Source organism: Cuculus canorus, chromosome 37 (genome assembly GCF_017976375.1).
Source record: "Cuculus canorus isolate bCucCan1 chromosome 37, bCucCan1.pri, whole genome shotgun sequence".
NCBI classification, from domain to species: domain Eukaryota; kingdom Metazoa; phylum Chordata; class Aves; order Cuculiformes; family Cuculidae; genus Cuculus; species Cuculus canorus.
Genome location: NC_071437.1, coordinates 588,221 through 610,180, shown reverse-complemented (window position 1 = coordinate 610,180; position 21,960 = coordinate 588,221). Strand labels below are relative to the sequence as shown.

Genomic DNA, 21,960 nt, shown 5'->3' with positions numbered 1-21,960 from the left:
TTCGCTTTTCCTCTCCACCAACGCCGCTTTTCCTCTCCAACATTGTTTTTCTTCTCCATCAACGCTGCTTTTCCTCTCCAACATCGCTCTTCCTCTCCGCCGGTCCCCGGTGCTGGAAGAGGATCACAATTCCAAGCTGGGTTTATCTGGGAATAAACCAGATGAATGTCAGCGCTTCCAAACGACATTTCAACTCCGTGTCTCACCCTCACGATCGCTTCGTTCCTTGTTTTCCACCCCAAAAAGCCAGTGCGGTCTGCCAGGTGGAAAAAACACACCTGGTATAAAGCCACCGGGAGGGATAATTCGGAATAATTCAATAATTTGAGTATCCCACTGGATAAAACATCCTTCTCCCCTTGATGGATGTCGCTATCTACAGTGCCGGCAAAACTACCGGGGTTGATTTCCAATTAGAAGACTTTTTGGCAACTTTTCCATCAAATAAAGTGGAAAAAAACCCCATCCAACCTCATTGTTACGGCAAAGGATGAGGGGAGCCAAGTGGAATTCTGCTTTTCCCCCACCAGATATCCCAGCTCAGTGCCTCCTCGTGCCAAAAATCCTCCCTGGGATGCTTTTCCCACTGGGAAAACCCTTTAGCAGAGCAAAATGACCCCCTCGCAGCGATCAGATTGAGCCAAAGGTCCCTCTTTGTGAGCAATAAAGTCTCAGATCGTTCATCTTTAATCATTAATTACTGCAATACTCATCGGGACATGAACGCTCCGGACAGGAGCTCAGAGCAGCGACAAATAAAACCACCCCAATTCTGCTGGGTTTAGGGTTTGTTTACGTGGAGAACAGGGAATTCCATACTGGTTTTATGGAATAACACTCCAAACCCCGCGTTTCTTCTCTTTCTTCCAGGCAATCCCTGCTTTAACCGCCGACTGCCACCTCTGCCACCAGCACTTTTCTGAGTTAAAACACCAATTATTTCATTTCAGGTGGGGTTTTTTCCCCCTTTCCACGTCTCTTAAGTTGTTTTTCTAGGATCCAGCAGCTCTAAAAATAGGTTGGATGGGGACGCCGTCCATTTTTTCATGCAAAACACAGCGTTTCTGGGTGTTTCACACCCCAGGGAACAGCAATATCCCCACATCCCACAATAAACGCTTTATCCCACACCAGCCCGCAAGATTTACTCATTTTTTTCCCCTCAAATCTCACTTAAATGTCCATCCCCAGGTGAATCCTTTCCTCCTTTTCCTCAGTTTTGCCCCAAACCTCATGTTTTCAACCCCCCCTCCAGCATTTCCCACACCTCCTTCACGCCCACCCTCTTCCCCAGCCAAACCTCCCCCTTTTTGCCCCAACCTCAACCTCCTCAAAGCTTTGGTTTCCCCACATAACCCTTTCCAATCCCCTCCCTTTGGGGGCTGCTCCCTCACAGACCTCTCAAACCCCTTCACTTACTCATTCCCTTCACACCCCTCACCCGCCATTCCACCATTTCCCCCTCTTTCCACCTTCCCTCTCTCCTCCTTGCCCTTTCCCAGCCCCACACATCCCTTTCCCAGCCCCACGCACCCCTCTCACTATTGCCACCCCCACCACCCCCCCATCACAAAATGGCGGCGCCCCCTTCCCTCCCCGCCCGCCTTTTCCCGCCCCCTTCGTGTCACGTGACAAAAGGGCGGGAAAGGCGGGAGGTGCGAAAACGCGCGGGAGAGAAACCCCCCCCCCCCCCCCCCCCAAATCACCTCAGGCGCCATTGCAGCTCCAAACGGGCAATGGGATCCTCTTTTCCCTCAGGAAACAGCCCCCCCTCATCCCAAACCCGGACCTGAGCAGCCTCTGGAAGTTGGGGTGCAGTAATTCCCTCAAAAAAAAGCCCCCTTCCTCCCCAAATCCAAACCCTGGAAACTGGGGAGCAGCGATTCCCTCAGGAAAGAGCCCCTTCACCCCCAAATCCAGCCCTGAGCATCGCTTGGAGGGGGGGATTAAACCTCTTAAAAGGGGAATTGACCCCTTGAGAATGGATTGAGCCCCTTGGATTTGGGATTGAAACTCCCGGGAGGTGGGATTAAACCCCTTGGATTGGGGTTTGGACCCCTTGAGGTGGGATTAAACCCCTTAAAGGGGGGGATTGAGCCCCTTAGAGGGGGGAATTACCCCCTTGGATTGGGGATTGAACCCCTTGAGGTGGGATTAAACCCCTTAAAGGGGGGGATTGAGCCCCTTGGAGGGAGAATTAACCCCTGTGAGGGGGATTGAGCCCTTTTGGGAGGGATTTAACCCCTTGGATTTAGGTTTGAACTCCTTGAGGTGAGATTAAACCCCTTAAAAGGGGGATTGAGCCCTTTGGGGTGGGATTAAAACACTTAAAGGGGGGATTGAATCCCTTGGAGGGAGAATTTACCCCTTGGATTGGGGATTGAACCCCTTGAGGTGGGATTAAACCCCTTAAAGGGGGGATTGAACCCCTTGGAGTAGGGATTAAACCCCTTAAAGGGGGGGATTGAGCCCCTTGGAGGAGTGATTGAACCCCTTGGAGGGGGGATTGAGCCCTTTAAAGGAGGAGATCGAACCCCTTAAAGGGATTGAGCCCTTTTGGGAGGGCTTTAACCCCTTGGATTTAGGTTTGAACCCCTTGAGGTGAGATTAAACCCCTTGAAAGGGGGATTGAACCCTTTGGGGTGGGATTAAACCCCTTAAAGGGGGGATTGAACCCCTTGGAGTGGGGATTAAACCCCTTGGAGTGTGGATTAAACCCCTTAAAGGGGGGGATTGAGCCCCTTAAAGGGGGGGATTGAGCCCTTTGGAGGAGGAAATAACCCCCTGAGGGCAAATTGCAACCCCCCCCCCCCCCTTTGGAGAGGCCCTCAGAGCCGCCATCTTGGATGTGTCACATGACCGACCCAAAGGGGACACTCAGCCCCCCCTCTTCCCCCCCTTAATCCCCTTCATTAGGGCCCTTAAACCGGATTAACCCTCCTGTGTCCCCCCCACCTGCCCCCTCCCGGGCTCAATCCGGATTAAGTCCCATCTGCCCACTGGCAGGGCCTGGGGTAACCCTGGGGGGGGGGAAACAGAGACTCCCACCTGCGGGGACCCCCCCCAAGACACCCCAAGGAACCCCATGGGCAGGGACCCCCCCAAACACCCCCAGGGAACCCCTAGAGCCCCTCCATGGGCAGAGACCCCCCCAAACACCCCCAGGGACCCCCATGGGCACAGACCCCCCTCCAGGACCCCCCCAGAGCCCCCCCATGGGCAGAGACCCCCCCATAAACCTCCAGGGACCCCCATGGGCACAGACACCCCCCCCAAACACCCCCAGGGACCCCCATGGGCACAGACACCCCCCCAGAGCCCCTCCATGGGCAGAGACCCCCCCAGCAAAGCCAGGGCCATATGGGGGTGCAGGGGGGGCTTTGGGGGTCTTGGGGGATCCTGGGGGTGCAGAGGGGGGCTTTGGGGGTGCAAAGGGGTTCTTTGGGGGTGTGGGGGGCCTTTGGGGGTGCAGGGGGGGTTTGGGGGTGCAGAGGGGGCCTTTGGGGGTGCAGAGGGGGCTTTGGGGGGGCAGAGGGGGCCTTTGGGGGTGCAGAGGGGGGTTTGGGGGGGCAGAGGGGGCCTTTGTGGGTGCAGGGGGGGGTTTGGGGGTGCAGAGGGGGCCTTTGGGGGTGCAGGGGGGGTTTGGGGGGGGCAGGACTCCCCAGAGCAATGGATCCAAGACAGGGGTCCCTCGCGCCCCCCCCTCCCCCCTTCGTGAGGGTCCCCCCATTTTTCCCCTGTTAAGGAGAAGCAGAGGCCGCGCCCCCTTCTTTTCCCACTTCTTTAATTGGAATTCCAGGGGGTGCGGCAGATTCCGGCTCAGCTCCGCGCAGGAATTGGGGGGAGCGGCTATGGGGGGGGGTTGGGGGGCAGCGGTGATGCTCCCCCCGTGGCTGCACCGCATCCATGCGGATGTGCCGGGATGCAGGGAGGCAGCCCGGGAGGAGGCTCCGTGCTGCCGGAATGCTCCAGGCGGGAATCCGCCATGCACGGATGCTCCAGGCGGGAATGCTCCATGCGGGAACGGTCCATACAGGAATGGTCCATACAGGAATGGTCCATGCAGGGATGGTCCATGTGGGAATGGTCCATGTGGGAATGGTCCATGCAGGGATGATCCATGCAGGGATGGTCCATGTGGGAATGGTCCATGCAGGGATGGTCCATGCAGGGATGGTCCATGTGGGAATGGTCCATGCAGGGATGATCCATGCAGGGATGGTCCATGCGGGAATGCTCCATGCAGGGATACTCCATGCAGGAATGGTCCATGCAGGAATGGTCCATGCAGGGATGATCCATGCAGGAATGGTCCATGTGGGAATGGTCCATGCAGGAATGGTCCATGCAGGGATGATCCATGCAGGAATGGTCCATGTGGGAATGGTCCATGCAGGGATGGTCCATGCAGGAATGGTCCATGCAGGAATGGTCCATGCAGGAATGGTCCATGCAGGGATGGTCCATGCACGGAAGCTCCATGCGGGAATGGTCCATGCAGGGATGATCCATGCAGGGATGGTCCATGCGGGAATGGTCCAGGCTGCAGGGATGCTTCATGCAGGAATGCTCCATGCTCCCAAGATGCTCCATGCGGAGATGCTCCATGTGGAGATGCTCCATTTGGAGATGCTCCATGCCGGGATGCTCCAGGCCCTTGGGATGCAGCACGCTTCCAAGCTGCTCCACGCCGGGACGCTCCATTCCCCGAGGAGGCTCCGCGCAGGGCCGGTGGTTGCCGCGCAGCCGCCCCGCGCCGCAGCCCTTCTCCGAGGAGCCGCAGCGGCTGCGCCCTCACAACACCTGGAATTTCCAGGAGCTCTGATCCTTGTAATCCAGGCAGTCGGCGCCGTTGAAGTTGAGCTTCCAGGCGGTCGCCTGATCCTTGTAGTCCAGGCAGTCGACGGGGCCGAAGCCCAATCCGGCGGTGCCGTACCCTTGCGCGGCCAAACCGGCGGGCGAAGGGGCCAAGTGGGCGCCCATGGCCGGGGCGGCCAAAGGGCTGAGCGCCGCGCCGGGCGCGCCGAGCGGCGCGTGCATGGGCGACAGGTACGAGCCGCAGTCCAGGCCGCCGAAATAGGCGGCCGAGCCGGCGTAGCCCTGCCCGTAACCGCCGCCTTGGCTGTAGGTGCCGGGAAAAGGCGCCGAACGCGGTAATCCCGGCGTAGCCGAAGACGCCAACGGGTCTGCGACGGGCGAGATGGAAGCCGGGCTCCAGATGGAGACGGTGGCGGCGGCGGCGGCGGCGGAGCTGGGGGTGCCGGCGGGCGCGGAGGGCGGGGGGCTGTAAGGGCCGGGGACCCCCGGTTCGGCGGCGGCGTCGCGTGCCGGCGAGCTCTTCTTCTTGGCGGGGCGAGCCTTGGCCTGGCCGCTGCTCTGCTGCTGCTGCTGCCGGCACTTGGCGCGGCGGTTCTTGAACCACACCTGCGGGAAGGCGGCACGCGTGCGGTGAGGGCGGGCGGGAGCGCGCGGCGGCCCGGCACGCGGCGTGGCGGCTCACCTGGACGCGGGACTCGGGGAGGTTGATCTTGAGGGCCACCTCCTCGCGCATGAAGATGTCGGGGTAGCGCGTTTTGGCGAACAGCGCCTCCAGGATGTCCAACTGCGCCCGCGTGAACGTCGTGCGCTCCCGGCGCTGCTTCCGCGGCGTCGCTGCACCGGGGACGGCGTCAAAGGGAACCTCCGCGCAGCCCAGCCCAGCCCAACCCCACGGATCCCATCCAGCCCAACCCCACGGATCCCAGCCATCCCAACCCCATGGATCCCATCCATCCCATCCATCCCAACCCCTTGGATCCCATCCACCCCATCCCATCCCAACCCCACGGATCCCATCCATCCCAACCCCATGGATCCCATCCACCCCATCCCATCCCAACCCCATGGATCCCATCCATCCCAACCCCATGGATCCCATCCCATCCCAACCCCATGGATCCCATCCATCCCAACCCCATGGATCCCATCCATCCCAACCCCATGGATCCCATCCACCCCATCCCATCCCAACCCCATGGATCCCATCCATCCCAACCCCATGGATCCCATCCCATCCCAACCCCATGGATCCCATCCATCCCAACCCCATGGATCCCATCCAGCCCATCCCATCCCAACCCCTTGGATCCCATCCATCCCATCCATCCCAACCCCATGGATCCCATCCATCCCAACCCCTTGGATCCCATGGATCCCATCCATCCCAGCCCCATGGATCCCATCCATCCCAACCCCTTGGACCCCATGGATCCCATCCATCCCAACCCAGCCCATCCCATCCATCCCAAACACCCCCAAAACCCCCTCTGTGCCCCAAACCCCTCTGTACCCCTAAAGGTCCCCCAAAACCCCCTCTATGTCCCAAAAACCCCCTCTGTACCCCCAAATGTGCCCCCAAACCCCCTCTGTGCCCCCAAACACCTCCCAAACCTCCTCCTCTGTGCCCCCCAGCCCCCCCAAAACCCCCTCTGTGCCCCCATATGTACACCCAAACCCCCTCTGTGCCCCAAAAACCCCCTCTGTGCCCCCAAATGCGCCCCCAAACCCCCTCTGTGCCCCCGAATGCGCCCCCAAACCCCCTCTGTGCCCCCCGTTCCCCGTGGGGGCGCCGGGCGGTACCGGGGTAGCCGACGGCGGGGTGCAGGAGGTCCATGCCGGGCGCCGCCAGGCTGAGCCCGTTGACGCCGTAGTGGGGCTGTTTGATGTACGCCATCATGCTCCGGGCACGACCCCCGGCGCTGCGGCGGCGACGGCGGCGACGGCTGCGGTGCCCACTGCGGGGGGCACGCGGGGCGTCACGCCTGGCACGGTGTCACACACGGCACCGCATCACACACCGCATGGCACAGCGCAGCACGGCATGGCGCAACGCGGCACCGCATGGCACAACGCGGCACGGCATCGCACGTGGCATGGCACAGCGCAACGTGGCGCGGCGCAGCGCAGTACCGCATGGCACAATGTGGTGTGGCATGGCACAGCACGGCACGGCGTGGCGCAATGGAGCACCGCATGGCACAACGCGGCACAGCATCGTGCGCGGCACAGCGCAACAGAGCACAGCACGGCGCAACGCAGCACTGCATGGCACAGCGCAACACGGCACCGCATGGCACAATGGAGCACCGCGTGGCACAACATGGCACGGCATTGTGCATGCCACAGCACGGCGCAACGCGGCACCGCATGGCACAGTGCAACTCGGCACCACATGGCACAATGGAGCACCGCAGGGCACAATGTGGCACGGCATCGCACGCGGCATGGCATGGTGCAGCACGGCACGGCGCAATGCAGCACCGCATGGCACAGTGCAACTCGGCACCGCATGGCACAACACGGCACGGCGCCGCATGGCGCAACGCAGCACCGCATGGCACAACACAACACGGCACGGCACGGCGCAACGCGGCACCGCAGGGGATGCAATGTGGTTCGGCGCAGTGAGGTCCGGCGCGACGCGGTGGCACCGGGGGGGAACAGGGGGGACAGGGACCTCCTTGGGGACATGGACCGTGTCCCCCCCGGCCGGTGGTTTGTCCCCGCGCCCGGGAAGGTCACCTCGGCACCGGGGACGCGGCCAACGAGTTGTCACCGGGCCAAGGGGTGTCACGAGGGCGCGGCGGGGCTGGTGGCCACGTGGCTGCGCCGGGGACGCGGCTGGTGGCTTCTCCCTCAGCCACGGGATGTCCCCGTGGGGCATCTCCCAAGGGTCGGCCACCTCAGCTCCGGGACAAGGGCTGGAGCCGCGTGGCTTCTCCATGAGCCGTCGGATGTTCTCCGGGGTTGGGGAGCAGGTCCCCAAGTCAGGAGACATCTCCCCAGGCTTCCCAAGCTGGGATGGAGCTGGTGGCTCCATGAGCCATGGGATGTCCCCAAGGAGCTGGTGGCCACATCCTCAAGCTAGGAGACATCTTCCCTGGCTTCCCAAGCTGGGATGGAGCTGGTGGCTTCTCCGTGACCATGGGATGTCCCCAACGGGCTGGTGGCCACATCCCCAGGCTGGGATGGAGCTGGTGGCTCCGTGAGCCACAGGATGTCCCCAAGGGGTTGGTGGCCACAACCCCAGGTTGGGATAGAGCTGGTGGCTCCATCAGCCATGGGATGTCCCCAAGGGGTTGGTGGCCATGTCCCCAGGCTGGGATGGAGCTGGTGGCTCCGTGAGCCATGGGATGTCCCCAAGGGGTTGGTGGCCATGTCCTCAAGCTAGGAGACATCTTCCCAGGCTTCCCAGGCTGGGATGGAGCTGGTGGCTCTGTGAGCCACGGGATGTCCCCAAGGGGTTGATGACCACGTCCCCAGGTTGGGATGGAGCTGGTGGCTCCATGACCATTGGATGTCCCCCAGGGGTTGGTGGCCCTGTCCCCAAGGTGGGACAGAGCCCCGGTTGGTCCCTGTGGTCCACGGGCAGCTCTCCCGTGCCGGTGGCCGTGTCCCCGTGCCGGTGGCCGTGTCCCCCCCCCCGCCGTCCCGGTCCCCGTCCCTACCTGCGGCGGCGCTGGCGGCGGGGAAGGCGTCCTCGCGGCGGGGGGAGGTTTAAGAAGGCTCCGCCGTGATGTCACTAATCCCGAGGGGGGGGACACGGGGACACGGCCCCCCCGGGGCTCTAATCCAGCGCTGCCGGCAATTAACGCTCATCCCCTGCGATGGCAAACGAGGGTGGAGGGCACCCCGGGTTCGTTAAGGAAGGGGGGGGTGGGTGTTAATTAATGCCTCTGTCCTGGGGGGGGGGCAATATTGTCACCCCCCCCTCTCACCGGGGTTCATTAATGAAACGGGGGGACGAGGTCTTAATTAACACCCCCACCCGGGACGGGGGGGCAACATTGTCCCCCCCCAACCTCAATGTTCGTTAATGAAAGGTGGGGGTGAGGTCTTAATTAATGTCCCAACTCTGGATGGGAGAGAGGGCAAAACTGTTCCCCCCCCCAAAACTCGGGGTTCGTTAATGAAATGGGGGGACGAGGTCTTAATTAACACCCCCACCCGGGATTTCTGTCCCCTCCCCCCCAAACCTCGGGGTTCATTAATGAAAGTGGGGGGCAACGAGGTTTTAATGAACACCACCAGCTTGGAAGGGGGGGGGCTCTATTATCACCCCTCCAACCCCAATGTTCGTTAACAAAGTGGGGGGGCAATAAAGCCTTAATTAACGCCCCCAACCTGAATGGAGGGGTTGGGGGGGGCATCGTCACACCCCCCCCCCCCCCCCATCGCTGGGGTTAATTAATGAGCAGAGGGACGTCCCCAACTCTGGGGTTCGTTAACGAAAAGGGAGGACAACGAGGGCTTAACAGCCTCAGCTGGATTTGGGGGTGACTCTGGGGGGGGACACGGAATGAGGGGGGGACACCCCCCCCCTTCCCGCCATTCCGAAGGGCACCGAGTTAATCCCGGCGCCAGCTGCCGCGTCTGGGGACAGGGACGCGGGGGGGGGGGGGGGGGAAATGGGGACCCCCCCCATGGAGAAGGGACCCCCCCAAATCCTGGGGGATTCCCCCCCCCAAAAAATGGCACGAGGAACCCCTCAAAGGCACAAAGACACCCCCCCAAAATCCTCCAGGACTCCCCCAAAAGCACAAGGCCCCCCCCCCATGGCATGAGTACTCCCCCCAAATTCTCCAGGACCCCCCCAAAAGCACAAGGAGCCCCCCCAAATCCTCCAGGACCACCCCCAAATGGAGCAGGGACACCCCAAAGGCAGAAGGACCCCCCTAAAGGGCACAAGGAGCGCCCCAATCCTTCAGGGTCTCCCCAAAATGGAGCAGGGACACCCCAAAGGCAGACGGACCCCCCAAATGGCACAAGGAGCACCCCAAACCCTCCAGGACTCCCCCAGATGGCACAAGGACTCTCTCCAAATCCTTCAGGCCCCCCCAAATGGGGAAAGAACCCCCCCTAATCCTCCAGAACCCCCCCAAATGGCACAAGGAGCCCCCCAAATCACGCAGGACCACCCCCAAACGGCACAAGGATCCCCACAAATCCTCCAGGACCCCCCCCAAATCCACCAGGACCCCCCCGAAATGGCATAAGGACCCCTCCCAATCATCAAGGACCCCCCCCCAGACAGCACAAGGACCCCCCAAATCCTCCAGGACCCCCCCAAATGGCATAAGGACTCCCCAAATCCTCTAGGACCCCCCCCCAAACGGCACAAGGACCCCCCAAATCCTCTAGGACTCCCCCCAAAAGGGCATAAGGACTCCCCAGATCCTCTAGGACCCCCCCAAACGGCACAAGGACCCCCCAAATCCTCTAGGACTCCCCCCAAACGGCACAAGGACCCCCCAAATCCTCTAGGACTCCCCCCAAAAGGGCATAAGGACCCCCCAGATCCTCTAGGACCCCCCCCAAACGGCACAAGGACCCCCCAAATCCTCTAGGACTCCCCCCAAAAGGGCATAAGGACTCCCCAGATCCTCTAGGGCCCCCCCCAAACAGCACAAGGACCCCCCAAATCCTCTAGGACCCCCCCCAAACGGCATAAGGACCCCCCAGATCCTCTAGGACCCCCCCCAAATGGCACAAGGACCCCCCAAATCCTCTAGGACCCCCCCCAAACGGCATAAGGACCCCACAGATCCTCTAGGATTCCCCCCCAAACCGCACATGGACTCCCCCAAACCCTCCAGGACCCCCTCCAATCCTGCAGGACTCCCCCAGAATGCCACAGAGTCCCCCCCAAAGTCACAAGGACCCCCCGCGATGGCACAGGGCCCCCCCCGATCCTCTCCCCGGAGCAGCTGGGGGGGCGCGGACGGCGCTGATTAGGTTGTTTTCCAGACGTGGGGATTTAGGGCCGATTAACCCTAATCCGGGGGGGGGGAACGGGGGGGACACAGCGCAGCCGCAGCCGCTGGGAGAGCCCCCCCAGACCCCCCCCCCACTCCTAATTAAAGCCTAACGAACGGGGAGAGCAGCCCCGACGCCTGCGGTTGGAAACAGACCCGAGTTTAGGTAAAATCTACCTGGAATCAGGACAAGAGAACGGCGCTTAGGTCAAATCTACCCCCACTCCTCGAAAATAGATCCACATCTACATAAAAATACCTCTATTTAGGGAATATATACCAATATTAGTATAAAATATACCCATTTTTATCAGAAACGTACTCCTACTTCGTAAAATATATCTCTATTTAGGGAATATATACCAATATTAATATAAAATATATACGCTTTTATAAGAAAGGTACTCCTATATACTAAAATACACCTATATTTAGGGAATATATACCAAGAGTAATATAAAATATACCCATTTTTATAAGAAACGTACTCCTACTTAGTAAAATATACCCCTATTTAGGGAATATATACCAATATTAGTATAAAATACACCTGTTTTTATAAGAAAAGTACTCATATTTGGTAAAATATACCTCTATTTAGGGAATATATACCAATATTAATATAAAATACACCTGTTTTTATAAGAAAGGTACTCCTATTTGGTAAAATATACCTATAATTAAGTAATATATACCAATATTAATATAAAATATACCCATTTTTATAAGAAAAGTACTCCTATTTAGTAAAATATACCTCTATTTAGGGAATATATGCCTGTATTTATATAAAATATGCCTATATTTTGGTAAAATATTATCTTTATTCGGTAAAATATACCTATACTTAGGTAAATGTACCTATATTATGTGAAATACACCTATATTTACATAAAATGCAGTGTATTTCTATAAAATACACCCATATTTATATAAAATACATCTATTTTTATCAGAAATATACCTACATTGAGTAAAGTACTCCTGGGTTTATGTAAAATATACCGATATTTTAGTAAAATAGATCTGGTTTTGTGTTAAAAATAGATCTATTTAGGTAAAATACACCTGTATTTATTAAAATAAACCTGGGTTGATGTGAACAAACCTATATTTATGCGAAACATCACTACTTTTGTAAGAAATGTATCTATTTTTAACGGAAGCGCATCTATTTGTAGTGAAACGCACCTATTTTCATGTAAAATAGACCCGGATTTGGGTAGAACAGCCCCGATTTTGAGGTAAATGTCCCTGGATTTGGGTAGAACATCCTGATTTTGAGGTAAAACATAACTGTTTCAGGTAAAATATCCCCATTTTGAGGTAAATGTCCCTGGATTTGGGTAAAACATCCTGATTTTGAGGTAAAACATACCTGGATTTGGGTCAAATGTCCCTATTTTGAGGTAAAACATAACTGTTTCAGGTAAAATATCCCAATTTTGAGGTAAAACATACCTGATTTAGGTGAAATATCCCTCTTTTGAGGTAAATGTCCCTGGATTTAGGTAGAACATCCCGATTTTGAGGTAAAACATACCTGGATTTGGGTCAAATGTCCCTATTTTGAGGTAAAACATAACTGTTTTAGGTAAAATATCCTGATTTTCAGGTACAACATCCCTATTTTGAGATAAAACATACCTGATTTGGGTAAACTATCCCAAGTTTAAGGCAAAACATACCTGGATTTCAGTAAAATATCCCAATTTTGAGGCAAAATATACCTGGATTTGGATAAAATATACCTGGATTTGGGCAAAATATACCTGGATTTGGGTAAAATATACCTGGATTTGGATAAAATATACCTGGATTTGGGTAAAATATACCTGGATTTGGGTAAAACATCCCAATTTTGAGGTAAAAGATCCCTGGATTTGGATAAATATCGCTACTTTGAGGTAAAATGTCCCTATTTTTGTCAGAAATACACCTACACTTGCGTCAAACCCCTCTTTCCACGCAAACCTCTCCCGCGCCGCTTCGAGGAGCGAGGGCCGCGCTCTCCCGGGGTGTCACCCCCTCCTGCCCCGTCCTCAGGTGCCCCCCCCCTCGGATCCCTAATCCCGATTAAGGGTGGCTCAGGGTGGGGGGCTCTAAATTTAACGCCGGGGTGTCAGGAACAATCACGTCAGCGCTCCGGGTTAATCCAGCCCGGAAAGGGAAAGGGGGGAACCCCCTCCCACCCTCTTTAGACCCCAAAATCACCCTCAGATCTGCAAATTTGGGGCCACGGGAAGGGGGGTTTATTAATAAGAATAAGGAATAAGGAATAAGGAATAAGGAATGAAGAATAAGAGAATAAGAATAAGAATAAGAATAAGAATAAGAATAAGAATAAGAATAAGAATAAGAATAAGAATAAGGCAGGGCTGGGGTTAATTAGGAAGGAAATAAGGATCCGGTGCACATGGATGAGTTTCCTTTATTCCATCATGGAGGGTACAAAGCTGGAACGCACGGAGAAGAGCCGGCAGGAGCAGGAATGGGAGCCGAAGGCCCTAAAATTCCTCTGTCTACACCCAAAAAATACACGAGGATTGTGTAGAAAACCCAGGTTTGCAAAAAGTGCCCCCGCCCTCCCTCTTCCCAGCCCCAAATTCCATATTTTTTTGCTGCTCGGAGAGGGAAAAAAAAACAAAAACCAAGAAGTGTACAAAAAGGGGGGAAAAAGAATCCCAAAGTTTCACAAACCCCTCGGAAGTGTTGGTTTGCCCTGGCTGTTGGGATCGGAGTCGGCTTTATGCAGGAGAAACATCACCCCCCCCCTAGTTTTCCCCCCCCAAACCTCCCCAAATTTTCTCGATCCCACCCTGGAGTCTCTCCTACCGCCCGGCTCCGCGTGCCCTAAGCGCGCTCGCCGCGGATGCGCCGCGCCAGCTGGATGTCCTTGGGCATGATGGTGACCCGCTTGGCGTGGATGGCGCACAGGTTGGTGTCCTCGAAGAGGCCCACGAGGTACGCTTCGCTGGCTTCCTGATCAGGAAAAAGAGATGGGATTTGGGATCAAGAAAGGGGATTTCATTCCAGTTTGGGACACCGGAGTCAGCCTGAGATCCCCCTCCAGTGTGGTGAATCTGGTGAAAACGGAGGCCAAATCAATGCAGGAATTGGAGCCATTCCCACCCCAAAGCTCCTATTTCTTTCCACATCCTCGGAGCCATTCCCACTCAAAACCTCCTCTTTCCGCATCCTTGGAGCCATTCTTGCACTAAAGCTCTTCATTCTGCACCCATTCCCACCCCAAAGTTCTTATTTCCACACTCATTCCTGCCCCAAAGCTCCTCTTCCCGCATCTTCGGAGCCATTCTTGCCCCAAAGCTCCTCTTTCTGCACCCATCCCACCTCAATCTCCTCTTTCCATACCCATCTCTGCCCCAAAGCTCCTCTTTCCGCACCAATTCCCACTCTAAAGCTCCTCTTTCCACATCCTTGGAGCCATTCTTGCCCCAAAGCTCCTCTTTCCAGGCCAATTCCCACTCCGGATCTCCTCTTTCCGCACCAATTCCCACTCTAAAGCTCCTCTTTCCACATCCTTGGAGCCATTCTTGCCCCAAAGCTCCTCTTTCCAGGCCAATTCCCACCCCAGATCTCCTCTTTCCACATCCTCGGAGCGGCTCCCGCCAAATCCAAAGCTCCAGAGCTTGGAGAATCCACGTTTTGGAGCCGTGGCTCTCACCTGCAGGGCTCCGATGGCCGCGCTCTGGAAGCGCAGGTCGGTTTTGAAGTCCTGCGCAATCTCCCGTACCAGGCGTTGGAAAGGGAGTTTACGGATCAGCAGCTCCGTGGATTTCTGGTATCGTCGGATCTCTCGGAGGGCGACCGTGCCGGGCCTGCGAGAGATTGAAGCGGTTAATGGGGTGTAAAAAGTCACTCTAGGGATGTAAAACCATGCCTTTCCGGTGCTGGAATCTGGGAATTAGTTAGATTGGAATTATTTATTATCATTATCCCTCTGGAGATCCCTCCTGCCCAGAGACGAGGACGCAGGCCGCGCTGCAGGTGCCACCAGCCGCTCTACCTGTAGCGATGGGGCTTTTTCACGCCTCCCGTCGAGGGCGCGCTCTTTCTGGCTGCCTTGGTCGCCAGCTGCTTGCGGGGCGCCTTCCCGCCTGTAGATTTCCGAGCTGTCTGCTTGGTGCGGGCCATGCCGGACGCTCAGGGCCTGCGGGAGAGGGGTACAATGCCACGGTCGGCAGGGGGTGACAGCAGCCATTCCATTTTCTCCCGTTTCTCAACAATTTTCCCCCTATTTCTCAACCCTTTCCCGCTGCTTCTGAACCCTTTTCCCCCTATTTCACCCATTTTTCAACCTCTTCCCCCATTTCTCAACCCCTTCACCCAATTTTCAACCCTTTCCCCTAATTCTCAACCCTCTCCCCCTACATCTCAACCCTTTTCCCCATTCCTCAACCATTTTCCTCCATTTCTCAACCTTATCTCACCATTTTCAACCCCTTCCCCTACTTCTCAACCCTCTCCCACTACATCTCAACCCTTTCCCCCATTTCTCAACCATTTCCCTCCATTTCTCAACCTTATATCCTCATTTTCAGGCCTGTCCCCCCACTTTTGAACCCTCTCCCCCATTTCTCAACCCTTTCCCCCCATTTTCAACCCTTTCTCCCATTTCCAACCCTTTTGCCCCATTTCTCAACCCTTTTACCCCATTTTTCAACCCTTTTGCCCCATTTCTCAACCATTTTCCTCCATTTCTCAACCCTATCTCCCCATTTTCAACCCTTTCCCCTCACTTTTCATCACTTTACCCCCTATTCCTCAACCATTCCCCAAATTTCTCAACCCTTCCCTCATTTCAAACCCTTTCCCCTCATTTTTCATCACTTTTCCCCCTTTCTCAACCTTTTCCCCATCTCACACCACTTTCCCCACATTTTTCATCACTTTCCCCCCCATTTCACAACCCTCTCCGCGTTTTTCATCACTTCTCCCCCGTTTCTCAACCCTTTCCCTTCATGTTCCATCACTTTTCCCTCCGCTCCTCACCCCCTCCCTCCCTTTTGGCGCGTCTGGACTACAACTCCCAGACTCCTTTGCGCGTCTCAGCACGTGACCAACGCTACACAGCCCAATTGGCCGTTGCCGCTGAGGCCACGCCCCCTCCTGGTGATTGACAGACGCCTCAGCCAATCGCCGCGCGCCGCCGCCACAAATCAGCGCGCACCGCCAGGCGGAAGGCGGGAATTCAGTGGGAGGGGGGAAGGAGGAGGAGGAAGCGTCTCCTCAGGCGACCCCGGCGCACCCCCCCCCCCCCCCGCCATAGTTTCCCCCCTCCAACCTCAACAGCCGCCATTACCGCACCCAGAGCCCAACCCCCCCCCGTTCACCCCGCTCCCCCGGTTACCCACGTGCCCGGCTCGGTGGTGGCGCTGAAGCCGTTCAAGGCGGGGGGGGGTGGGGTTGGGGGGGGAAAAAAATCCCCGCAGCGAAGCTGTCGGTGCTGTCGCTTTCCCTTCCCGCCTTTCCCGGCAGAAAATGGCGGCGGGGGGCTGCCTTCCCGTCATGCCCCGCGCGCGCGGGCGGGCGCCTCAGGCGAGGCGGGACGGCGCCATCTTGGGGCTTCCCCGCCTCCCGGCTCTCTGCGCGCGGCCCTCACCCTCGCGTCTTTCAAAGCTGCCTTTAAACTGACCGAAAGTGTGATCGTTTACCCCAGATCCCCTCCCAAATGCCCCCAAGCCGTGTCATTCGCCCCAAATACACTCACAAATTCCCCCAAAAGCACGGCTTTCACCTCGCATCTCCTCAAAGTTCCCTTCAAACTGACCAAAAAGGTGATATTTTACTCCAAATCCTTTGACGAATCCCCCAAACCGTGACATTAACTTCAAATCCCCTCATAAACGCCCCAAACTGTGACTTTTACCCCATCTGCCTTCACAAGCACCTCAGAAATGAGACTTTTGCCTCACATCTTCTCACGTTTCTCCTTGAATTTCCCCAAATGTGATTTTTTTTACACCAAATCCTATCACGAATGCCCATAAAAGTGACTTTGACTCCAAATCCCCTCACAAACACCCCAGAAACGACACTTTTACCTCATATCTTCTCACGTTTCTCCTTGAATTTCCCCAAATGTGATTTTTTTACCCCAAATCCTATCACGAATGCCCATAAAAGTGACTTTGACTCCAAATCCCCTCACAAACACCCCAGAAACGACACTTTTACCTCATATCTTCTCAAATTTCCCTTCAAACTGACCCAAAAATGTGATATTTTAACCGAAATCACCCCACAAGTTCCCTCAAAAATGCCCAAAGCGTCTTTCACCCTCAACGCCCTCACACCAGGTATTGGACTTTCTTAGACCCCAGAAATTAGACTTTTACCTCACATCGTCTCAGATTTCCCTCCAAACTTACAAAAAATGGGACTTTTTTTACCGAATCTCCTCACAAATGCCCCCAGACCATGACTTTCACCCCAAATACCTTCTCAAATTCCCCTCCAAAGCGCTTTTACCTCACATCTTCTCAAGTTTCTCTTCAAACTGACCAAAAATGTGATGTTTTACCCCAAATACCCTCACAAACGCCCTCAAAAGCATGACTTTCACCTCACATCTTCCCACATTTCCTCTCCATTTTCCACAAATATGATTTTTTTTAACCCAAATGCCCTCACAAATGCTCCAAAAAGTCACCTCCATCCCCAAATACCCTCACAAATTCCCACAAAAGGACAACTTTCACCTCACATCTTCTCAAATTTCCCCAAATGGGATTTTTTTTACCACAAATCCCCCCCAAAAAAATGCAACCTTCGTGCCAAATCCCCTCACAAATGCCCCAAAAATGTGACTTTCACCCCAAAGCTCCTCACAAATACCCAAACCCCATGACTTTCACCTCACCTCTTCTCAAATTTCCCCTCAAACTCCCCCAAAATGTGATTTTTTTCCCCCAAAACCCCTTCACCATCTCCCCAAAAATGCAACTTTCGCCCCCAAACGAAGCCTTTCACCCCAAATCCCCTCCGGTACCTCAGCAGAGCAGGAGGAGGGCAGCTCCGACCCCATCCCACGGTGCTGCCCCGCTCCCACCTTGCCAGAAACACCCAAAACCACCCCAAACGGCTCAAATTTCCCATAACTTTATTCCAAGAAAGACCACTGAGCCACGAAAATTCCAGAAGGCAACGGAGCGCTGCGACTTGGAGGGAAGAGAGGGCAAAACAATTCAATCCCTGTAGAATTATTCCAGATTTAAGACTTTTTTCCCTTCTTTCCCAACATTTCCCCCTATTTCGCAACCCTTTCCCCCAACTTTTCCACCTCTTTCCTTTACTTTTTGACCTTTTCCTTTATTTTTTTGACTTTTCCCCCCAGTTTTTGACCTTCTCCCCTATTTTTCCCCCTACTTTTTAAGCTTATCCCCCTATTTTCCAACCACTTTCCCCTATTTTTCAACTGCTTGCCTTTACTTTTTGACCATTTCCCCTATTATTTTAGCTTTTTCCCTATTTTTACACTTTCCCCCTATTTTTAAAGCTTTTCCCCTATTTTTTTAAGCTTTTTCCCTACTTTTTGAGCTTCCCCCCAACACTTTAACTTTCTTCCCCTTTCAACAAGCTTTCCCTATTTCCAACCATTTCCCTTTTTGACCATTTCTCCCCTATTTACTGACCTTTGCCCCTATTTTTTAAGCTTCGCCCCCAATTTTTTAGCTCTTTCCCTCTATTTTTCAACCGTTTTTCCCTATTTTCAACCCTTTTCCCCTACTTTTTGACCCTTTCCCCTATTTTTTTTACACTTCCCCCCTCTCTTTAAGCTTTTCTCCTATTTTTTAAGCTTTCCCCTCCGTATTTTTAATGTTTTTCCCCTACTTTTCACCCGTTTTTCCCTCTTTTCACCCGTTTTTCCCTCTTTTCACCCATTTTTCCCTCTTTTCACCCCACAGGCTCAGCGAACGCTCTCAGCTGGGATGAAAATGCCCCAAACAAGACTCGGCGCATCCAGAAATCGGCGAAGGCGTTTGGTGCGGAGGGAAAGGATCCGGGCGGGAGATGATGCTCGACGCCATCAGCCGCCCTCGTGCCGGCGACGCCGCGCGGAAGCATCTGGGAATGGCCTCGTGCCGACAGGCGTTTCAGCCAATCCCGTCATGGAGCACTTGGCCGGCACCAGGGACGCGGATGGCGGCGGAGATGCCGGAGGGGGAAAGTGGTGCCGCAGCTTCCCTAAGGATGCCGGAGCGGAGGGCGGTGGCTACGCCAGGCGGGATTTAATGGCAGCCACGATCTTTTGGAGTTTGGCGTCGCTGTCGACGAAGCCATCGCCATTCTGGCAAGAGGGACAAAGGGTTGTGACCAAGGACACCGGGAATGGGGGGGACCTGGGAACGGGGGCGCACTGGGAATGGAGGGGGGACACTGGGAACGGGGACAGCACTGAGAATGGGGGGGCACACTGGGAATGGGGAGAGCACTGGGAATGGGAAGAGCACTGGGAATGGGGGGACACACTGAGAATGGGGGGGCACACTGGGAATGGGGGGGCACACTGGGAATGGGAAGAGCACTGGGAATGGGGGGACACACTGGGAATGGGGACAGCACTGGGAATGGGGGGGCAAGCTGGGAATGGGGAGAGCACTGGGAATGGGGAGAGCACTGGGAATGGGGGGACACACACTGGGAATGGGGACAGCACTGAGAATGGGGGGGCACACTGGGAATGGGGACAGCACTGGGAATGGGGGGGCACACTGGGAATGGGGGGACACACTGGGAATGAGGACAGCACTGAGAATGGGGGGGCACACTGGGAATGGGGACAGCACTGGGAATGGGGGGGCACACTGGGAATGGGGAGAGCACTGGGAATGGGGGGGAGCATTGGGAATGGGGAGAGCACTGGGAATGGAGGGGGGACACACTGGGAATGGGGGGGCGCACTGAGAATGGGGGCACACACTGGGAATGGGGACACACACTGGGAATGGGGGGGCACACACTGGGAATGGGGACAGCACTGGGAATGGGGACACACACACTGGGAATGGGGACAGCACTGGGAATGGGGACACACACACTGGGAATGGGGGGGCACACTGGGAATGGGGGAGGCACCCACCTTTTTGGAGTGGACGAGGCGCCCGCCCACAGTCACTTCAAACCATCCCGTCACCTCCCGCGTGCCCTCACCGGTCTGGGGGGGACACGGGGGGGTCACCTCACCCTGTGCCCCCCCTGTGTCCTCCCCATGTCCCTCCTGTCCCCCTCCCCCCAACTCACCACCTCCAGGAGCCCCGGGAAGCGCCTCTCCAGCTCCCGCTTGAGCTGTTGGAACTGGGAACGACATGGGGGGGGGTCACCCCAAGGTCTGTTTTGAGGGGGTCACCCCCAGATCGTTTGGGGGTGGCAAAGGGGGGGGTCAGGGCTCACCTTGGGGCTGTAACCTCAGGCCCCGCTGATGGGGAGAGGGAGTGTCAGCACATGGGGATCCCTGCAAAGGGACCCCCCAAAACAGAGACCCCCCCAAAACCAGGGACATCCCCCCAAGAACAAGGACACCCCCCCCTCAAGATTAGGGAACCCCACAAACAACAGGGACCCCCCCAAGAACAGGGAGCCCCTCAGACAACAGGACCCCCCCCCAAAGAACCCCTGCAAGAACAGGGACCCCCCGAAAGAACAGGGAACCCCACCCAAAAAAAAGGAACACCCCCCAAAGAACAAGGAACTCCCCCAAGAGCAGCCCCCCCCCCAAAAATAGGGCCCGCTCCAAGAAACAGAGATACCCCCCAAATACAAGGAACTCCTCCCCAAGAAGAAAGAACCCCCCAAAATAGGGACACCCCCAAAACAGACTCACCCCCAAAAACAAAGACCCTCCCAAAAAATAGAGACACCTCCCATAAACAGGGATCCCCCCCAAAACAGAGATACCCCCCCCTTCATGGACAGGGACCCCCCCTAAAACAGAGATACCCCCCCTTCATGGACAGGGACCCCCCCAAAACAGAGATACCCCCCCCTTCATGGACAGGGACCCCCCCCAAAACAGAGATACCCCCCCCTTCATGGACAGGGAACCCCCCAAAAAACAGGGAACCCCCAAACAACAGGGAACCCCCCAAAACCAAAACCACCCCTCCCCAAAACCAAAGACCCCTCCCCCAAAACCGGGACCCCCTCAAAACCAAAGAGTCCCCCCCGAAACAGAGCCCCCCCCTCATGGACAGGGACCCCCCGAAAGAACAGGGACCCCCCAAAACCGAGGAACCCCCCCCTACCAATAGAGCACAGACACACGGAGCGGCTCGGCCATGGCTGCGCCTGCGCGGTGGGGACCGGCACCGCCCCCCAGTACAACCAGTGTCCCCCCAGTATAACCAGTGTCCCCCGATATAACCAGTGCCCCCCCAGTACAACCAGTGCCCCCCAGTACAACCAGTGCCCCCCCAATATAACCAGTGCCCCCCAGTACAACCAGTGCCCCCAGTACAACCAGTGCCCCCCAATATAACCAGTGCCCCCCAGTACAACCAGTGCCCCCCCAGTACAACCAGTGCCCCCCCAATATAACCAGTGCCCCCCAATATAACCAGTGCCCCCCAGTACAACCAGTGCCCCCCCAGTACAACCAGTGCCCCCCCAATATAACCAGTGCCCCCCAGTACAACCAGTGCCCCCCCAATATAACCAGTGCCCCCCAGTACAACCAGTGCCCCCCCAGTACAACCAGTGCCCCCCCAATATAACCAGTGCCCCCCAGTACAACCAGTGTCCCCCCAGTATAACCAGTGCCCCCCGATATAACTACTGCCTCCCCAGTATAACCAGTGCCTCCCAGTGCCCCCCGACATAACCAGTGCCTCCCAATGGTCCCCAGTATAACCAGTGCCTCCCAGTGCCCCCCGATATAATCACTGCCTCCCAGTATAACCAGTGCCTCTCAGTGCCCCCCCAGTAGAACCAGTGCCCCCCGATATAACCACTGCCTCCCCAGTATAAGCAGTGCCTCCCAGTGCCCCCCGACATAACCAGTGCTTCCCAACGGCCCCCAGTACAACAGTGCCCCCCCAGTATAACCAGTGCCCCCCGATATAACCACTGCCTCCCAGTATAACCAGTGCCTCCCAGTGCCCCCTGATATAACCAGTGCCTCCCAGTGCCCCCCCAGTATAACCAGTGT

The 21,960-nt window shown here is 56.1% G+C and overlaps 3 protein-coding genes across 6 annotated transcripts; all 3 read right to left on the bottom strand.

The window, feature by feature from the left end:
• Positions 1-4,579: 4,579 nt before the first annotated feature.
• Positions 4,580-11,178, bottom strand: LOC128850015 (homeobox protein otx5-like). 2 transcript variants are annotated; one of them, XM_054052826.1, is made up of 5 exons: positions 10,971-11,178; positions 8,487-8,640; positions 6,619-6,773; positions 5,501-5,652; positions 4,580-5,424 (listed from the first exon to the last, which is right to left on the bottom strand). In XM_054052826.1, exons 3-5 carry the CDS (start codon positions 6,713-6,715, stop codon positions 4,795-4,797), a joined length of 879 nt encoding a protein of 292 aa, XP_053908801.1. In that variant the 5' UTR covers positions 6,716-6,773; positions 8,487-8,640; positions 10,971-11,178; the 3' UTR covers positions 4,580-4,794. The 2 variants fall into 2 exon arrangements, with proteins under 2 accessions (XP_053908801.1, XP_053908802.1); XM_054052827.1 differs by lacking the exons at positions 8,487-8,640; positions 10,971-11,178 and having other exon boundaries at positions 5,501-5,680; positions 6,614-6,850.
• Positions 11,179-13,206: 2,028 nt separating this feature from the next.
• LOC104065914 (histone H3.3A) lies at positions 13,207-16,289 on the bottom strand. Of its 3 annotated transcripts, none has more exons than XM_054052829.1 (4): positions 16,169-16,289; positions 14,821-14,964; positions 14,479-14,632; positions 13,207-13,775 (listed from the first exon to the last, which is right to left on the bottom strand). In XM_054052829.1, exons 2-4 carry the CDS (start codon positions 14,946-14,948, stop codon positions 13,647-13,649), a joined length of 411 nt encoding a protein of 136 aa, XP_053908804.1. In that variant the 5' UTR covers positions 14,949-14,964; positions 16,169-16,289; the 3' UTR covers positions 13,207-13,646. The 3 variants fall into 3 exon arrangements, with proteins under 3 accessions (XP_053908804.1, XP_053908805.1, XP_053908803.1); XM_054052830.1 differs by having other exon boundaries at positions 16,165-16,279; XM_054052828.1 differs by having other exon boundaries at positions 16,173-16,233.
• Positions 16,290-17,893: 1,604 nt separating this feature from the next.
• On the bottom strand, positions 17,894-21,145 carry SELENOW (selenoprotein W). The gene is made up of 5 exons (XM_054052831.1): positions 21,059-21,145; positions 20,208-20,232; positions 20,058-20,111; positions 19,897-19,971; positions 17,894-19,104 (listed from the first exon to the last, which is right to left on the bottom strand). Exons 1-5 carry the CDS (start codon positions 21,091-21,093, stop codon positions 19,030-19,032), a joined length of 264 nt encoding a protein of 87 aa, XP_053908806.1. The 5' UTR covers positions 21,094-21,145; the 3' UTR covers positions 17,894-19,029.
• Between the last annotated feature and the right edge of the window lie 815 nt (positions 21,146-21,960).